General features: G+C 43.3%; 1 protein-coding gene across 1 annotated transcript in view; it reads left to right on the top strand.

Moving 5' to 3' along the window:
- The window catches only part of CMIP (c-Maf inducing protein), a 129,247-nt gene that overhangs the window by 109,473 nt on the left and 5,579 nt on the right, over positions 1-14,195 (top strand). The window contains exons 11-18 of the mRNA XM_057372541.1: positions 3,876-3,941; positions 5,000-5,026; positions 5,478-5,526; positions 6,916-7,023; positions 9,483-9,599; positions 10,811-10,951; positions 11,837-11,884; positions 12,617-12,800. Of these exons, the coding sequence (XP_057228524.1) occupies positions 3,876-3,941; positions 5,000-5,026; positions 5,478-5,526; positions 6,916-7,023; positions 9,483-9,599; positions 10,811-10,951; positions 11,837-11,884; positions 12,617-12,800 (740 nt within the window). The remainder of the gene's footprint in view (positions 1-3,875; positions 3,942-4,999; positions 5,027-5,477; positions 5,527-6,915; positions 7,024-9,482; positions 9,600-10,810; positions 10,952-11,836; positions 11,885-12,616; positions 12,801-14,195) is intronic.

Raw genomic sequence — 14,195 nt, 5'->3', positions numbered from 1 at the left:
GATGCTGTTGTAAAGCTGTTACCCTTTGTCTGTGTTATTTCTTGTTTCCATGGCTGCCTGTGGTGGCAGGGGTCCATCCAAATGTCCAGACACTTGTACCCCTCTCTGGGGCCAGASTGACCAGGGCAGTGTCACAACCTGTTTTGGGCAACCTTGTGTTGCTGTTTCCTGATGCTTCCATGCCAACTGTGRGCAGTGGAGCCCATTTCTGTTCTCAGCAGTCAGGGCAGAACATTTCTGGTTCTTTCAATGGTGCTAAATTTTCTTCTTTTGAAAAAGCCAAACAAGCCCATCTCAAAAGAAGGCTGAGCATGAAAAGGCACCTCACTGGTTTGCAGACAGCAGGTTTGTGCCTTACATTGTCAAGGGGTCTGATGAGGCTTTTTCTCAGCCTGTCCTGGCACCCTGAGCTAAACCTTACATCATACAACTCAGGGACTGGACCTAGAGCTGGGGAAAGGAGGGATCAGGTACATGTCTGGGGGTTTGATCATATTATTACCTGATAACAGAGGTTATCTTGGCAATCTGCTCAGTCTGGAGAACAAGCTGCTTCCAATAGTTGCCTTGTCTCCATTATTCTCCAAAACCTGAGGGCTTGGGGCTTKCAGTGTCTCAGAGACGAGAGCAGTGGCTTTCCAAACACAAGCACCCACTGGAGCTTCCCCTGCCTGCTCTGCATTCCCCAATAGGTCAGTGGCATGCTCTGAATATCCCAAGTGGATTATCTCATGTCATGTTTATCGGGGTTGCCCTGGGCTGCTCGTATGTTTTGGATTGTTTGTGCCGCACATGACAYGCGGGCAGGTTTTCATTCTGGTGAAAGGTGATCCCGGGAAGGAAAATGTATTATGTTGGCAGGCCAAGAGCGATGATGGCCCAGAGGCAAAGTCCCTGCAGTCAGGGATTATTTAATTAATGAGGTTGTTGTGTGTTGTGGCCGATCCCCTCGGCCGTGTGCCGTGGCAGGTGTTGGCTCCGTGATCCCCAGGAACCTGCAGGTYTGGCTGCTGTGCTGCTCCCCTAGAATTGCAAATCTGCAAAAATCAGAGCCAGGGAGTCGTCCTSCCCCTTTTACAAGGCCAGTCCTGGGGTTTGAGCTGTGTGCTGAGTGTTGAGCCCAGGCCCTTTGCTGGTCACAGCTCCCTGTGGCTCTGTGCTCCCTCCTGCTCTGGCTCATTGCACTGCTGGTAACTGCAGCCACAACTAATCCATCTCCCTTTCTTTCCCTGCTTCAAACACTTCTGTTGGAGCTTTGAATGGACTGAGGAAAAAAAAAAAAAAAGGAAAAAGAGAAAAAGCTGTCTGAAATGAGAGTGCAGATGAGATGAGCACAGACAGAAGGAAAATGTTTTTGAAAAGGGAATAGGTGGGAGGAGGAGAAACACCGTAGGCTTTTAATGAGTAGTTTAGTTTTATTCTCGTGCTATGTTTGTTTCATGTTTCCTTGCTCAGATTGAAGGGATTACAGGCTGTGCGGATTTTATGTTCAGATCCCACTCATGTGACCAAATTTTATATATTTCATAAGAGACAGTTTCCTTCCTGTCTTTTCTTTTTCTTCTCCTCCTGGGGAAGCAGACKGTGGTTTATTTTCACTCCTTTCTCACAGACCTGTCCTGCAGATGGAGGCTCCCCAGCCTCAAGAAAAGTTTGAGTGATACTGTCCACTTCTGTCTGCACTTTCATCTATTACAAAACAGCTTTTTCCTTGTTCTTGCAATTTCCTTTGAAGATCAGCCATGAAAATTTGATTGGTTCATATTATTAGTAATACCACTCTCCAGATTGCTCAAGAACGAACTTCAGTGGTGTAGCACTGAAACTTAGATGTTACAGGAGCTAAGCCTCAAAGCAGGTCTCAGCTTTAAACTTTTGTTAGAAAAGATTTGGGGGTGCTGTATTTCATGTGAAATGAAGCATCTTTAACAYATCTGAATTTTCTAACTCAGCCTTTTGACTTCCAAGCCTCTCCTGCTCAATAAATCTGCTTTTACAGTTGTTTGGATCTACCAATGAAAATGTGTTGTTTTTAGAATAAAATCAGCTAGGAATTTCCAAAGGGTATGTATATTTAAATAAAATGTCTGGACTGTGTGCTCACACCTAGTGAGACCCAGGCTGTGTGGTGAGAGACCTGTGGCACTTCTGGGGGCTGCAGCTATAAATATGTGGCATTAGCTCTCTCCAGCAGAAACCTGGTTAAAGGAGAGACTTTCAACTGAACCTGAACACCCTCAGAACTCTGTCACCAACCCTTTCAGTGTGTCTGTAGGTCAGAAACAACGAATAATCTTGTAGAGAGGTTTAATTAATCAAAACTTTGTTGAAAGAACCTAGAGAGCTCATCTTAGAGATGCTGTGTCAGAGGTTTCCTTGCCTTATTTCAGTTTATGTGACAAGCCCCATCCTCAGGTGTTTCATGATACTCACTTTACATTGACTAAATGGAAAAACAACCCCTGTAATGGGGTCCTGCTTCATGTCTTGCTGTTCTGAGACATTAAACAAAGCTGATCATCTTCCTTATTTGTACAGTGGCTCAGCAGGTAAGGGACTTTTTGTCTCTGGAAAGAGCCTTATGAATGGGTGATCACAGAATGCTCTTGCTGTGATTGGCTCACACTCACTTTAGGTTTGTGTGACACCCCTTGGCCCAGGGTTGCCCTTTGTTTAGACCTGAGGATAGAACTTTTTTGGAGGAGAAAATGAAGTTCACTGACTTCTAGCACCACTGGTGTGGGCACGGGGTTTCTTTTTCAGATTACTGTAACATCACATGTGCTGTTCTGGTTTTTAATACACTAAACCACTTTCAGCTCACAGTGGTCCTCATGGGCTGGTTGTTCTCATGAGATATCACACACTTTTGTAACCTGAGCTCATACTGCTCTTGGGCAAGTGGTAACTGCTTCYCTGGTTGATTTTTACATCACAATTCTCCATTCTCTCATTCACTTCTCTTCATGTTGCTTCTTAAGAACATCCTTCTCATGCATTTRAACTTTGTGAGCACATGTTTGTGGRCTGTCCAATATCATGTGTGTTATCAGTTTACGGGCATTTCTGGTTTATGTGATTCGAAAGATGGATGAGACTTTTGGAAATGCATCCATCTTTAATTTCTCTGGGCTACAACTTTCCCTTTSCAAAACTGCATTTTTTTGGAACAGTTCCTGTGCATATGTTGTCTGTCTCCAATGCTATCAGTAGATACTGTCCATTTGAGAACATTACACTTCGTTCCTTCCCAAAGACACACCACACTTCTGTGCCAAGTTTCCAGTAAGCTGCAGCCAATAATCTGGTTTTTAACACTGAAATCCAGAGGGTAGCAGCACTAAGAGGAGGTGGCAGGATCTTCTACATTGCTCCTACAGACATCCCCAGATGTTTGAGCCCGTATGAGATTCACTTCTGTGTGTTCTTGTTGCTGATAGGATTGAGAGCCAGGGTCTGGGCCTTGGCTGTGGGTTCTGTGCCCTGTTTTGGGGCTGATGTTTTCTTCTTAAAGCAAAGAAAAATCCTAATTAAATGCAGAGAMGGGCTGTAAATGGCCTGGTAATTGCTCTACCAGCTTAGATGAAAGTATTACTTAGTGATTAAATGTCAACAAGTTTCATAAACAGCAAATGTCTTCAAGTTGGCATAAAGAAGGCCTCTCTGGAGGTCACTGTAAATACCAGATTTATTGTGCCTCAATAGAGAACGTGCTGAAAATGGAAAGGGAAATGTCACTGTAGATSTTGACAGTGTTTTGGTAAACCAGAAAGGTTGGTGGTGCCCACAGTAAAAAGTTTTTAACTCTCTTAACTAACTGTTGACAAACTGTATTTAAAACCTGGTAACCCATTAACAAAATGTTCATTTTKCAGGTCAGACTATGATGACTGGAGACCAGCCCTGGCCAGCTTGCTTCAACCCATCCCATTTCCCAAGGAGTGAGTTTGCTCTCTCTCAGTATTTACTGGCTTGTTCTTGTTTTTAGGGGGTGTTTTTGTGAAATATACGTCAAGTAAAAGCTGATGGTGATAGGAGCTGTGTGCCTCTCGTATTGATTTAGAAACTGAAGTTGATTTTGGCTGAGGCAGAGGGGTGCGAAGACCTCCCCATGCTCAACTTCCTTCCCCATTTCTCTCAGATGATCCCAAAGAGGAATATGGTTAACTAGAGCCAGGCAGACAGGAAGGGAAGGAAAGCTGGTGAGGAGGAGAGCAAAGTGAGAGATTGAGTGGAGGAGGATGCTCTGCTGGCGTCACAGACTCCTGTCATTTGTGCTTTGCATTAATGAAGAAGCTGCCCTACGGATCAGCCGAGCTCCCTCGGAAACCCATTAATGTTTGTGACATGCAGCCCTCCATGGACAAGATTTACAAGCTGTAATTGTACGATTTGCTGGCTTATCACATCCCCTAATGACCTGATGGCTTGAATCACAGAGGTCTAATCCTCCATGCCAGGTTACCTGGGCTACAGTGAGAGCTTGGAATAGGTAACAGAGACATCATTACCAAAGTCAAACGTGAGTCCTGGGGGAGCTGAAAGCCACACCATGATGCAAGGCACTTCCCAAAATGACCATTAACTGCTTTACTGATGTATGGTGCTAATTAGCTGTGACCATACCCTAATTGCATTGCAATTAAAGTATTCACCTGGCTCTTGGAGGTAGCCAAAACTCTGTTTGTAATTACATAATGGTACTGTAAATCTTTTACTTTCTTCTGACCAAAAGCTTCCATTGACATTAGTCAGAGCCTTGTCTAAGGCAGACTCAAGAAAAGCTACAAGATTTGTTCCAAGTAATTTTTCCYCATAGGTTAATGAAAGAGGCTTTATTCGATTTTTTGAGATTTTGGTCTTGTGTGCTGCAGTTGTTTAGCAATTYCTTTTATTATCTGGAAAGAACTGAAAAGTGCTTGTTTGGGTTTTTGGGYTTTTTTTYCCCTTCYCTTCTCTCAAATCCTMATRCTCYTCTGTTTTCTGTTTTAAATTTCAGGGCTCTCGCACATGAGAAATTCACAAAGTAAGTTTCTGGGGCTCCTTTGTTTTATTGAACAAATACTTGTACTAGTCAATAATAGCAATGATGCATTATTCAGTATTGTGTCTCTGAAGGCTTTTGTCTGTGAAGGGCTGTAAGCATGTTCTGTTAGCAATAAAAAAGTTTTCTTTGTAATTTACTATGCTAGCAGGAGCCTAAGGACTAAAGCCACTGGGTGCTGATAGAATTTACAAAGGAGTTTGTCASTACACATCTCTGAAACATTTTCTAGGCTATTGTGAGCAGACATTGTCCTTGGTAATCACTTTTARGCATTATATTTCCTTCCTGTGGAAGGAATTCAGCTTGTTTCTCTCTAAAGTGCATGAATATATATCATTTTAGGTGTTATTCAAAAGAAATGTGACGCTTGTGCCAATACTGCAGCCAGCAACTGCTTATTCTTGTCCTTCTTACTCTTATTTTTTTTCAGGGAGCTGAAATATGTGATTCAGAGATTTGCAGAGGACCCGAGGCAAGAAGTGAGTAGTTTGCTGGCAGTTTACACAGAGTATTAATTGGAGGGATTGCAAGTGCCATTGTTCAGATCTCTCCWTTGAGAGAGAAGCACGGGGTGGTTTCACTCTGTTGAAGTCTCCTGAGGAGCAGTGGCCTCTCAGGGTGGTTTGTGTGTAAGGTTTATGTGTTGTCACCTCCTTGTCTGGCATTGCTTGATATCTGCAACCAGCAAACTGCAACCAGATTTTCCCATTCTCTGGGATCACTCAGAGCTTTTTATCTTCCGTAAAAAAAAAAAAAAAAAAAAGGAAGCGAAATGCATGGATCCACGCAGCTTCCAAAATAGCAGGTTTTGTGTGGCTGTTTGAGCTCCGTTGTGTGCAAATGACCGCAATCCTCACGCCTTGGCAGCAGGAGGGGGTGGGAGGTTTGCTCCTGAGCTGCTCTCAGAGCCTGCTCAGCATCATCAGCTTTGGCTGAGTCACAGGGAACCTCTCATCCACACTGATTCTTGCTTTTGGCAGAAAGAGCTCCCTCAAACCATGGGTGCAGCTGTATCATCACTGCCCAGAACTCCTGCTTTTCATGGGTTTAGATCTTGTGAGCTGTAGTTACCTTTGCCACATGAGACCTTCCTGTCCTAGAATGACACTAGCATTTCATCTGTCGCTAGTGTTTCGTGCCCAAAGGAAAGAATTTGCCTCCCACACACACACACACACCTCAAAATTGCAATGGAACATCTGTTTCTTCAAGGGAAGGGGGAAAAAAAGGAAAAAATAAAGCTTAATGATGATTTCTCTATTAAATTTTGGGACTAAATATAGTAATCTCTACAGTGGGCCAAATTTAGACTAATGGTTGCTCACTGGTGCCAGTTCTCCGGTTCAGCTTCCGTGTTATGTATCCCTGTTGAGTTTTCCCTGTGGATTTCCTTCACCCTGATGCTGGTCAAATTTTATTAGAGCAGGAGTAATAAGAATTTTTAATTATTGGARTGAGCAAGCCATCAGCCACTGCATTTGGTGTGCAGATCTCATCAGATGTATAGACACACATGTTGGGAGGACAGGGGGAAAATGACAGAAGCTCAGAAATTTGTGGGGTTTTTGGTGGTGGGCTTTTTTCCCCAAATGAAAGGAGCTGCTCTAGATTAGAAACATTTTGTGTTTGATTTGTGTAAAGGGAATGAAAAAGGCCATGCAGTTAGTGCTGCTGCAGCTTCCCTCCTTGCTTATACTGAAAAAATGGATTCAGGGAGCGGAGACTGGCCTGCAGCCCCGCAGGTTGAAACATTAACCATGAAATTTCCAGCAGTCCCTGGTTTTGCAGTTACTTTTGGCCCAGTGTGGGAGATGCTGGTGATTTTTGGCAGGAGCTGTAACCTTCCCCATGTGTTCACTTCTTGGCAGGTGCACTCGTGTTTGCTGAGCGTGAGGGCTGGCAAAGACGGCTGGTTCCAGCTCTACAGCCCCGGGGGAGTGGCCTGTGACGATGATGGAGAGCTCTTTGCCAGCATGGTACGTGTCTGCAATAGTGGGAGTTTGGAAACTTCTTTGCAGTAAACTCATGCCTGGTTGGCAGTAACAAGATTCACTTGTTTTTGTCAAAAAAAAAAAAAAATAATCAATATCGTGATTCTGTAAACSGTGAGCATTCACCCGAAAATCCAGATCTTTCTGTCACCAAATCCATGACCTCCCTTGCAGTCACAGTTTGGTTGGCACGTTACTGTTCCCTTTTTGAGCCTTGGCTTGTTTCCTCACCAGTAGTGTAATGCACAAACCATGCCTGTGCACATGAACGTATTTCTGTATTTATAAATACGTGTCTTTGTCTGTCTGTATGGAAAAACTCTCACAGGGAACACAGAATTCTGGAAAACAGMCTGTTCTGTACATCCACACCTATAGTCTTCATTTATAGGCCACCCTGGARTTTAAAACCAACAGTAACATTGACTTAATCAAAGGATGGATGGATAGGTATAAAAAGGTGTTATCAGTGTCTCTGCCCAATTACATTGTTGTGAGGAGGTGTAATTAGAAACCAGCGTTACTTCTTTTGTAACTTTGAGAAGGGCTAGACAGAAAATAACAGGTTTTAATCAGTGATGTGATATAAACACTGTYTTCCTGTGCAGCCTGGGTCAAGTCACATAGATCTCTCTCTGTACTAATTCTCCATATACCAAATAAGATGGGAATGATAGTGCTGCTTTTCTCTGCTAAGGGGGAAAACATTTGTTAAAGTTGGCTTTGGATACACATTGAAGTGACTTTCAGGGGGATTTATACTTTATGCTGAACATTTTGAGACATRAAGAGCATAGATATCTGTCTGTACTCCTAAATTCAGATGGATCAGATACCTCTGAAACTGGTAAAGAACAAAGAGTGTTTACAAAAGGTTTCATCCCTCTTCACTCTTTATCTGTCTTCTGTCTTTGAAAAGAAAATTTCTTCAGGACTGTATCATTTCTCCTGAGAGCTGTTGTGGTTCCAGATATTTATGAGCATCAGGAGATGGCGTGCATGAGAAAGCACAAAGCTAACAGACATTAATATGCAGCACTYTGTGCCCTTTGCAAGGATGTTGATAAATACTTAAAGAGCTGCTAACGACCAGCCATAAAGTTTGAAAAACACCCTGTTCTGAGATGCACCTAATGTTRCATTACTGTCAGTGTCAGTATTTTCCATTGCTCAGGAAAACCTCTGAAAAAACTTAATGAAAACTGCATGAAATTAAATCCCCTTTGGCTTGGAGGTTTACTTTTTAAAGGCCACCTGAGCTGATGGATGCTTAAGGAAAAAGAGATTTTCTGTGTTTTTGAAGAGCTTGCTGGTAATGAAGCCATGATTCACAYAGAACTGACCTCATCATGGCATGGTTGTGATATTTTCAGCAGTGTTGGACATACTGCAGGCAATGCCATGAGCCAGGGGGACCACAGAACGTATTTGCCAGGTTATTGTAGAGTAGTGCTGGTGTTGAGTCTCCATAATGGAGCTCTTCCTGCCCAGGCTATTGGAAAATGCAAATTTTCAGTGCTCTGAAGCAAATGGTGAATCAGCCATCTGGGCTATGAAATAAGATTTTCATCTTGGAACCCAAAACTTCTCTGCATTTAATCTTTACGAGTCTTACATTGGAAATAACATGGATCACCTCTTCTGTGAGGAGAGACTTAACATTTGATTTTTACAAGTGGCTTTGCATTTCTGCCATAGGTGTCTCTGTGTGGTATCACTTGGTGCTTTGTGGAGCTTGCAGAGAGTCTGCAGGACAGTTTTGCCAGGAGTGTCACTCAGGGGTTGTTCTCAGCAGTTCTTTCCTTTCAGGGAAAACTGAGCAAAAGAGAAAGATACTGGCCCAAGAGTATGAAAGCCCATGAAGTAATACCTGACTTAGTGCTCAGGACTGCCAGATTCCTTAAAGCARTTCTTCCTTTTCCAGTCAGCTCCTGTCTGTTCATCCCAAACAGGTGATTTTGTCTGTCACCAGCCCTGAACCAAGGCCAGCAGATTGCCAGCAGCAATCCTGCCTTTCACCTAGACACCCAGCCCACACAGCCCCTGCTCCCCAGCTGGCATTTCTAAAGAAACTGAAGCGCAAACAGATGCAAAAGCAAAATCCCAGTGCTTCCCCTGGGGCCGGGTTCATTGGGTTACTGGGAATGGGGGCAAGTGCACAGCTGCTCTGACGTTTCCTGGATCAGGCTGTCAGCTGGGCTCCTTCATGGAGAAAGACTTCCCACTCYCTCAGATCTCACTGGGCATCACCTTCTTCAAAAAGTCACTTCCATTTAGCAGTAAAGCTGTTGAGACATTGCAACCCTAACTGCAAAGGAGGGGTTTCATTCCTTTAGGTTTATTGCAAATACTTGATGCTTTTGGACTGCATAACAACATCCTTTTCAGAGGTATTAGTGTTTCTTAGCCTTACACCCCTAACTTTTCCTCTGTTTCTCAAATAGGTTCATATTTTGATGGGATCCTGTTATAAAACAAAGAAGTTCCTGCTTTCACTGGCTGAAAATAAATTAGGACCTTGCATGCTGCTGGCTTTGAGGGGGAACCAGACGATGGTAGAGGTGAGCCCTAAGCACACGTGGTCATAGAGGTTTATGAGCAGTAAAGATTCAAAAAAGTAAAGTAAAGCAGTTCAGATTCGGGTTCACACCACCTTTCCCAGAAGTGGGTGTGGCAGAGGTCAGCTTTGTGTTGTGTCAAACACCAGCAGTGCATGGTTGTGTTCCTCTCAGTTAAGGGGAGCTGAATATTGTTGCTGTGCAGAGGGAATTAAATGGGAGGTGGGTGCAAGAATTTCTGGGGAAAGAGATTGTTTGTTTACTGTAATGCAGCTGGAGGGGTTAGGATGGGAAATAAAGGGCCATGGTGGTGTGGGCTGTGGTGAGAGATCACAATTCACAGCCACAAAGCTTTTTCATGATGAAATGCCTGATTCTTGTCTTGCCACCTGTGAAATGAGCAGTGCACAGGAAGTGCATTTATAAAACCTTATTTGCTTGCATTCATGCACATTTTTATGCTTATTGTTGGTCATTTTTGTTGTACTAATAGTTTATATGTATCTTTTATGGGTYTACTAAGAGAGGTTTCTTGGTACATGTCATATTTTAAGAGGAAATAGATGGAAGGAGTTAAAATTTTTCATTGACTTAGATCTGAGCATGCTAATTTAATCCAGTAAATAAAGGAGCATGCTGCRTGCATTTGAATATAATGTTGCTGGGGATTTTTTATTCCTTCATTAAAAATAATTGAAATTATGGAGGGAATAAAAGCTTTGCATTTTAATTGCAATGGCATGATAGATATCTGAAAAGGARAGGCAGCATGGAGGGGCAGCTTGTGTCCTGAATCCGTGTGACCCACTGAGATCATCCCTTGGGATCTGGCTTGCTCCTGGCTGCTGCTGGAGTGTCCCATGGACCTGGGAAATTCTGGATTGACTGTACCTGCTCTGGAGAGGGTGTGGCAGGGAGCCACAGCCAGGTCTGGTGCAAATAATGKCACCTCTCAGAAGGAGAGCACTAATGGAAGGCAGCATAGGCAGGCTGGCTTTTGGAGATCACTTTTCATTCTTTACAAGTTAAAAAYTGATTTCATGTGTTGGAAGGGCCATAAATGTTGCTGTGATCTTTTCTGAACTAACCTCCATAATGCATTCTCTAAAAACTTGGCCAGGGATTTAAACCACCATGCCCAGTATAATTAGGATGTTTGGAAGAAATGGAATTAAAGCCTTGCACTGACCACTCTCCTTTCATTGTGCTGCTAGATTTTGTGTTTGATGCTGGAATACAACATCATCGATAACAACGACACCCAGCTCCAGATCATCTCCACYCTGGAAAGCACAGACGTGGGAAAGAGAATGTATGAACAGCTGTGTGAGAGGCAGAGGGAGCTGAAGGAGCTGGTATGTCACCCTGCACACATTGCCATAGCACGCTGGGGTCTGTGCTCTCCACAAATGGAGCTACAAAAGAAAGACAAGCAGGGTGTGAAATTCCYGGTTAACAACAGGATGGGAGCAATGCTCAGAGGGTTTTACTGTGAATATATATACTGTGTGATATTTGCTGATGTGACTAATCCCATACTATGTTTGTGAATGATATTCAATAACCTGCTTAGGATCTGTGTGAAGGAATAAAGGTGAAACCCTGCTGTCTCAAGATCTTACAAGTCAGCTTGTCAAATTCTGCCACCTTTTGACATATGAGTAGCAAATGGYTCTAGTGCTGGCCAGCATTTCTGAGTGCTCTGACATTCACAACATTTCTCTGAGATGGTCTTTAGGTSTAGTTCTCAGATCTAGAGCCTGTAGAAAAATATTCTGATTTTAAAAACAGAAGCTACAAATTAAAAACGGATCTGCTCTGTTTAACATGTTTTCCCCTATGCAAACATACCGAGTCTTCCTCTTCCCTCTTTCGCATTTATATTTGTCTTCAACCCCTGCTCCCAGCCTGAAAAGTGGATGCTTTATTTGAAATCAAACAAATGATTTTATCAGCTGCACCATCTTAACCCCTTTGCTCACTTTGCCCAGCATTTTAAAGCTGTTTCCTTTAAAGTGAAAGCAGACAAATGCTGAGAGGCTGAAGCAGACAAATGGCACGAAGGCTCACTTAGCTGTGGTTAGTGGGTGTCCCCTGGGGACACACTCAGTGCAGGGATGGGATGGGAGGGCTGACAGGAAGCCTTGAAATGGCAGCTCTGGTGAAGAGCTTTCTGTACTTCAGTGGGTTTGAAAGGTAGAGTGGCAGCTTGTTTGACCAAAATATCTTCTCTTYTACAGCAAAGAAAAGGTGGCCCCACAAGGTTAACACTGCCATCCAAGTCCACAGTAAGTTAATCATGTCAATAGGAAAATAAGCTTTGTCTTTCCATATTTAAACACTTGATTTATGTTTGCCATGTGGCACAGTGGTTTTGGGCAGTGGAGTGGGGAGCCATTCCACTTGCTCTGTCAACACAACTGGAGTTTACACAAGTAAGGGCACATTTCTCCTCTGGGGTCTGGGCAGCAGTTTCCAGCACCAGACTGTCAGATTTATAGAGCTGGGAAGATTTGGAATGGCAGATTTGGGGACACAGTTTTGCATTAAAAAGGCAAACTTAACAATGCCCAGTTCTGGATTTTAGGCATGGAAATCTCAAAAAGAGCCAGCACCGTTGCCTTTAAGCCTGGTGCAAACCCAGACTAACTTTAGTGAGGCCAGGTAGTGGTGCTGAGCCTAGCTGGGACCTGGCCCTTGTGGCTGAATCTTCATGAAGTTTAAAGCCCYATCTTCAGCGTTTGTTCTGACACTGAAGCCTTTGTGTCCCGTAAGGATACACAGGCAGAGGACATTTTTGTCCTGATGTTTGGACAAATTTTTCCCAGGGTGTGTGAAGCAACGCTGCCACAAGAGCCCAGCTGCTTGCCAAACAAACAGAAACTGCTCTGTGTGGTTCTCTGTTGCTGTAAACAAGCGGAGCAGTTGTGCAACCTCCTCTGGTTTTTGGTATCGGGGACACGGCGCGGTTCCGGGCTGGGCATCCACAATCTCWCCCATCCATCTCCCTTTGCTTCCAGGATGCAGACCTGGCCCGCCTGCTCAGCTCGGGGTCCTTTGGGAATCTGGAAAACCTCAGCCTGGCCTTCACCAATGTGACAAGTGCTTGTGCTGAGCACCTCATCAAACTGCCTTCGCTCAAGCAGCTCAACCTGTGGTCAACTCAGGTAAGCTCTGCAGCCCGGACTCGGAGCAGGAAGCGGTGCTGACTAATTCCAAAATTCCACATTGCATCAGCACAAGAGAGTGTGTGAAGAGGCTTGCTCAGTTGACTTTGTCCTCCTGCTATTTTTACAGGGCCTTCCTGTGGTTTAGCTCATCCTGGCAGCTGATTTTTTTTTTTCTCTTTTCCGCCTTTTTTTTTTCTTCATTTTTTAGTTTTTATTTTATTTTTAATTTTAAAAGGGTTGCTGCTATCTTGGGTTGAATGTTCCAGTGGGCATGGTTGCTGCTGTGTACTGAATGGAACCTGTGCTGCTGTTCATCTGAGAAATGCTGCTGCTTTCACCCATTTAGGGTGATAAAATGATGATGTGCAGCTCATGTGGTCAAGCAAAGCACAGAGTCTGTGCAGTTCAGGCAATGATTGCTTGAAAGCTGGTCACCAGCAACAAAAAACCCCTCAGATCATGAGTAAGTGGAAAGAAATTAAAATGAGAAAGTGATTATTTTGTATGCAAAACAAGACCAAGTTAACTGAGCAAATTACTTAGCTGTTGATTGAAGGAACTTTTGAAATTTAATTTTTCTTCTATGTTTCCCTGCTGGTTTTGCTCTCTGAGATTCTCCACTGAATACATTTACCCCTTTTTCTGTTAGCACCTATTTGTAGTGCTCACTGAAATTATGATTAATGTCAGTGCAATCACAAAAAGCAGCGTTTTYTTAACTGAGATGTCATATAAATATTTTGTTTTATTTTCCTAACTGCTTTGTGTCCCAGAAATGATCTTTTTTTTTGAATGGAGAATATGAAGTAGAAACTGATTGCTCATTTGTTTTAAGATTGTTTGTATCTCCTCCAGATTTGTCTTAACAATGTATCTTTTGGATTTGAAAAACTTTGATGCTCTGATGCTTCTTATTCAGAATGAGTTTGATTTTACTGAACAAAGAGCCTGCTTTTTGTGTAGGCTTTTTTTTTATTAAATAAGAAAAAATAGTTTAGATTTTATTTGGCGATACCCTGGTTTCCATTAATCCAGAATTTAGAAACGGCAGAAACCAAGTGGGTCAATAGAACAATTACCAATCAATAGCACATTGTTCTTGAGACCAAAATAGCTAATTAATACCACTTGCATTGTGCTTTTTTTGTGTGATGTGGTTGGGAGCTGGCTGAGGCTACCATAACCATCTTGTTTAGCCTGGGTGGGAGCCCGCTCCTACAAAGTCCAGCCTTCAAAGGCACCACCCTAATTAAGCGATGGCCTGTGGTTCAGTGCCCACAAGTCACTTAATTTCTCTGTTCCYGCCTGCAAGGCAGGGATAAAGTTATTTGCTTTCTCTGCTGTCATCTGGATGGCACTGAGYGATGGGAGCGTGGCGGGGAGGGCGCTGTGCAAACCCCATTTCCCTGTGTGATGAGCTCTATTTGTG

This window comes from Malurus melanocephalus, unplaced genomic scaffold, assembly GCF_030028575.1.
Source record: "Malurus melanocephalus ecotype Western Australia unplaced genomic scaffold, MMel_1.1 scaffold_173, whole genome shotgun sequence".
NCBI classification, from domain to species: domain Eukaryota; kingdom Metazoa; phylum Chordata; class Aves; order Passeriformes; family Maluridae; genus Malurus; species Malurus melanocephalus.
The sequence above is the reverse complement of the archived record's forward strand: the minus strand, read 5'-3'. Positions and strand labels throughout refer to the sequence as shown.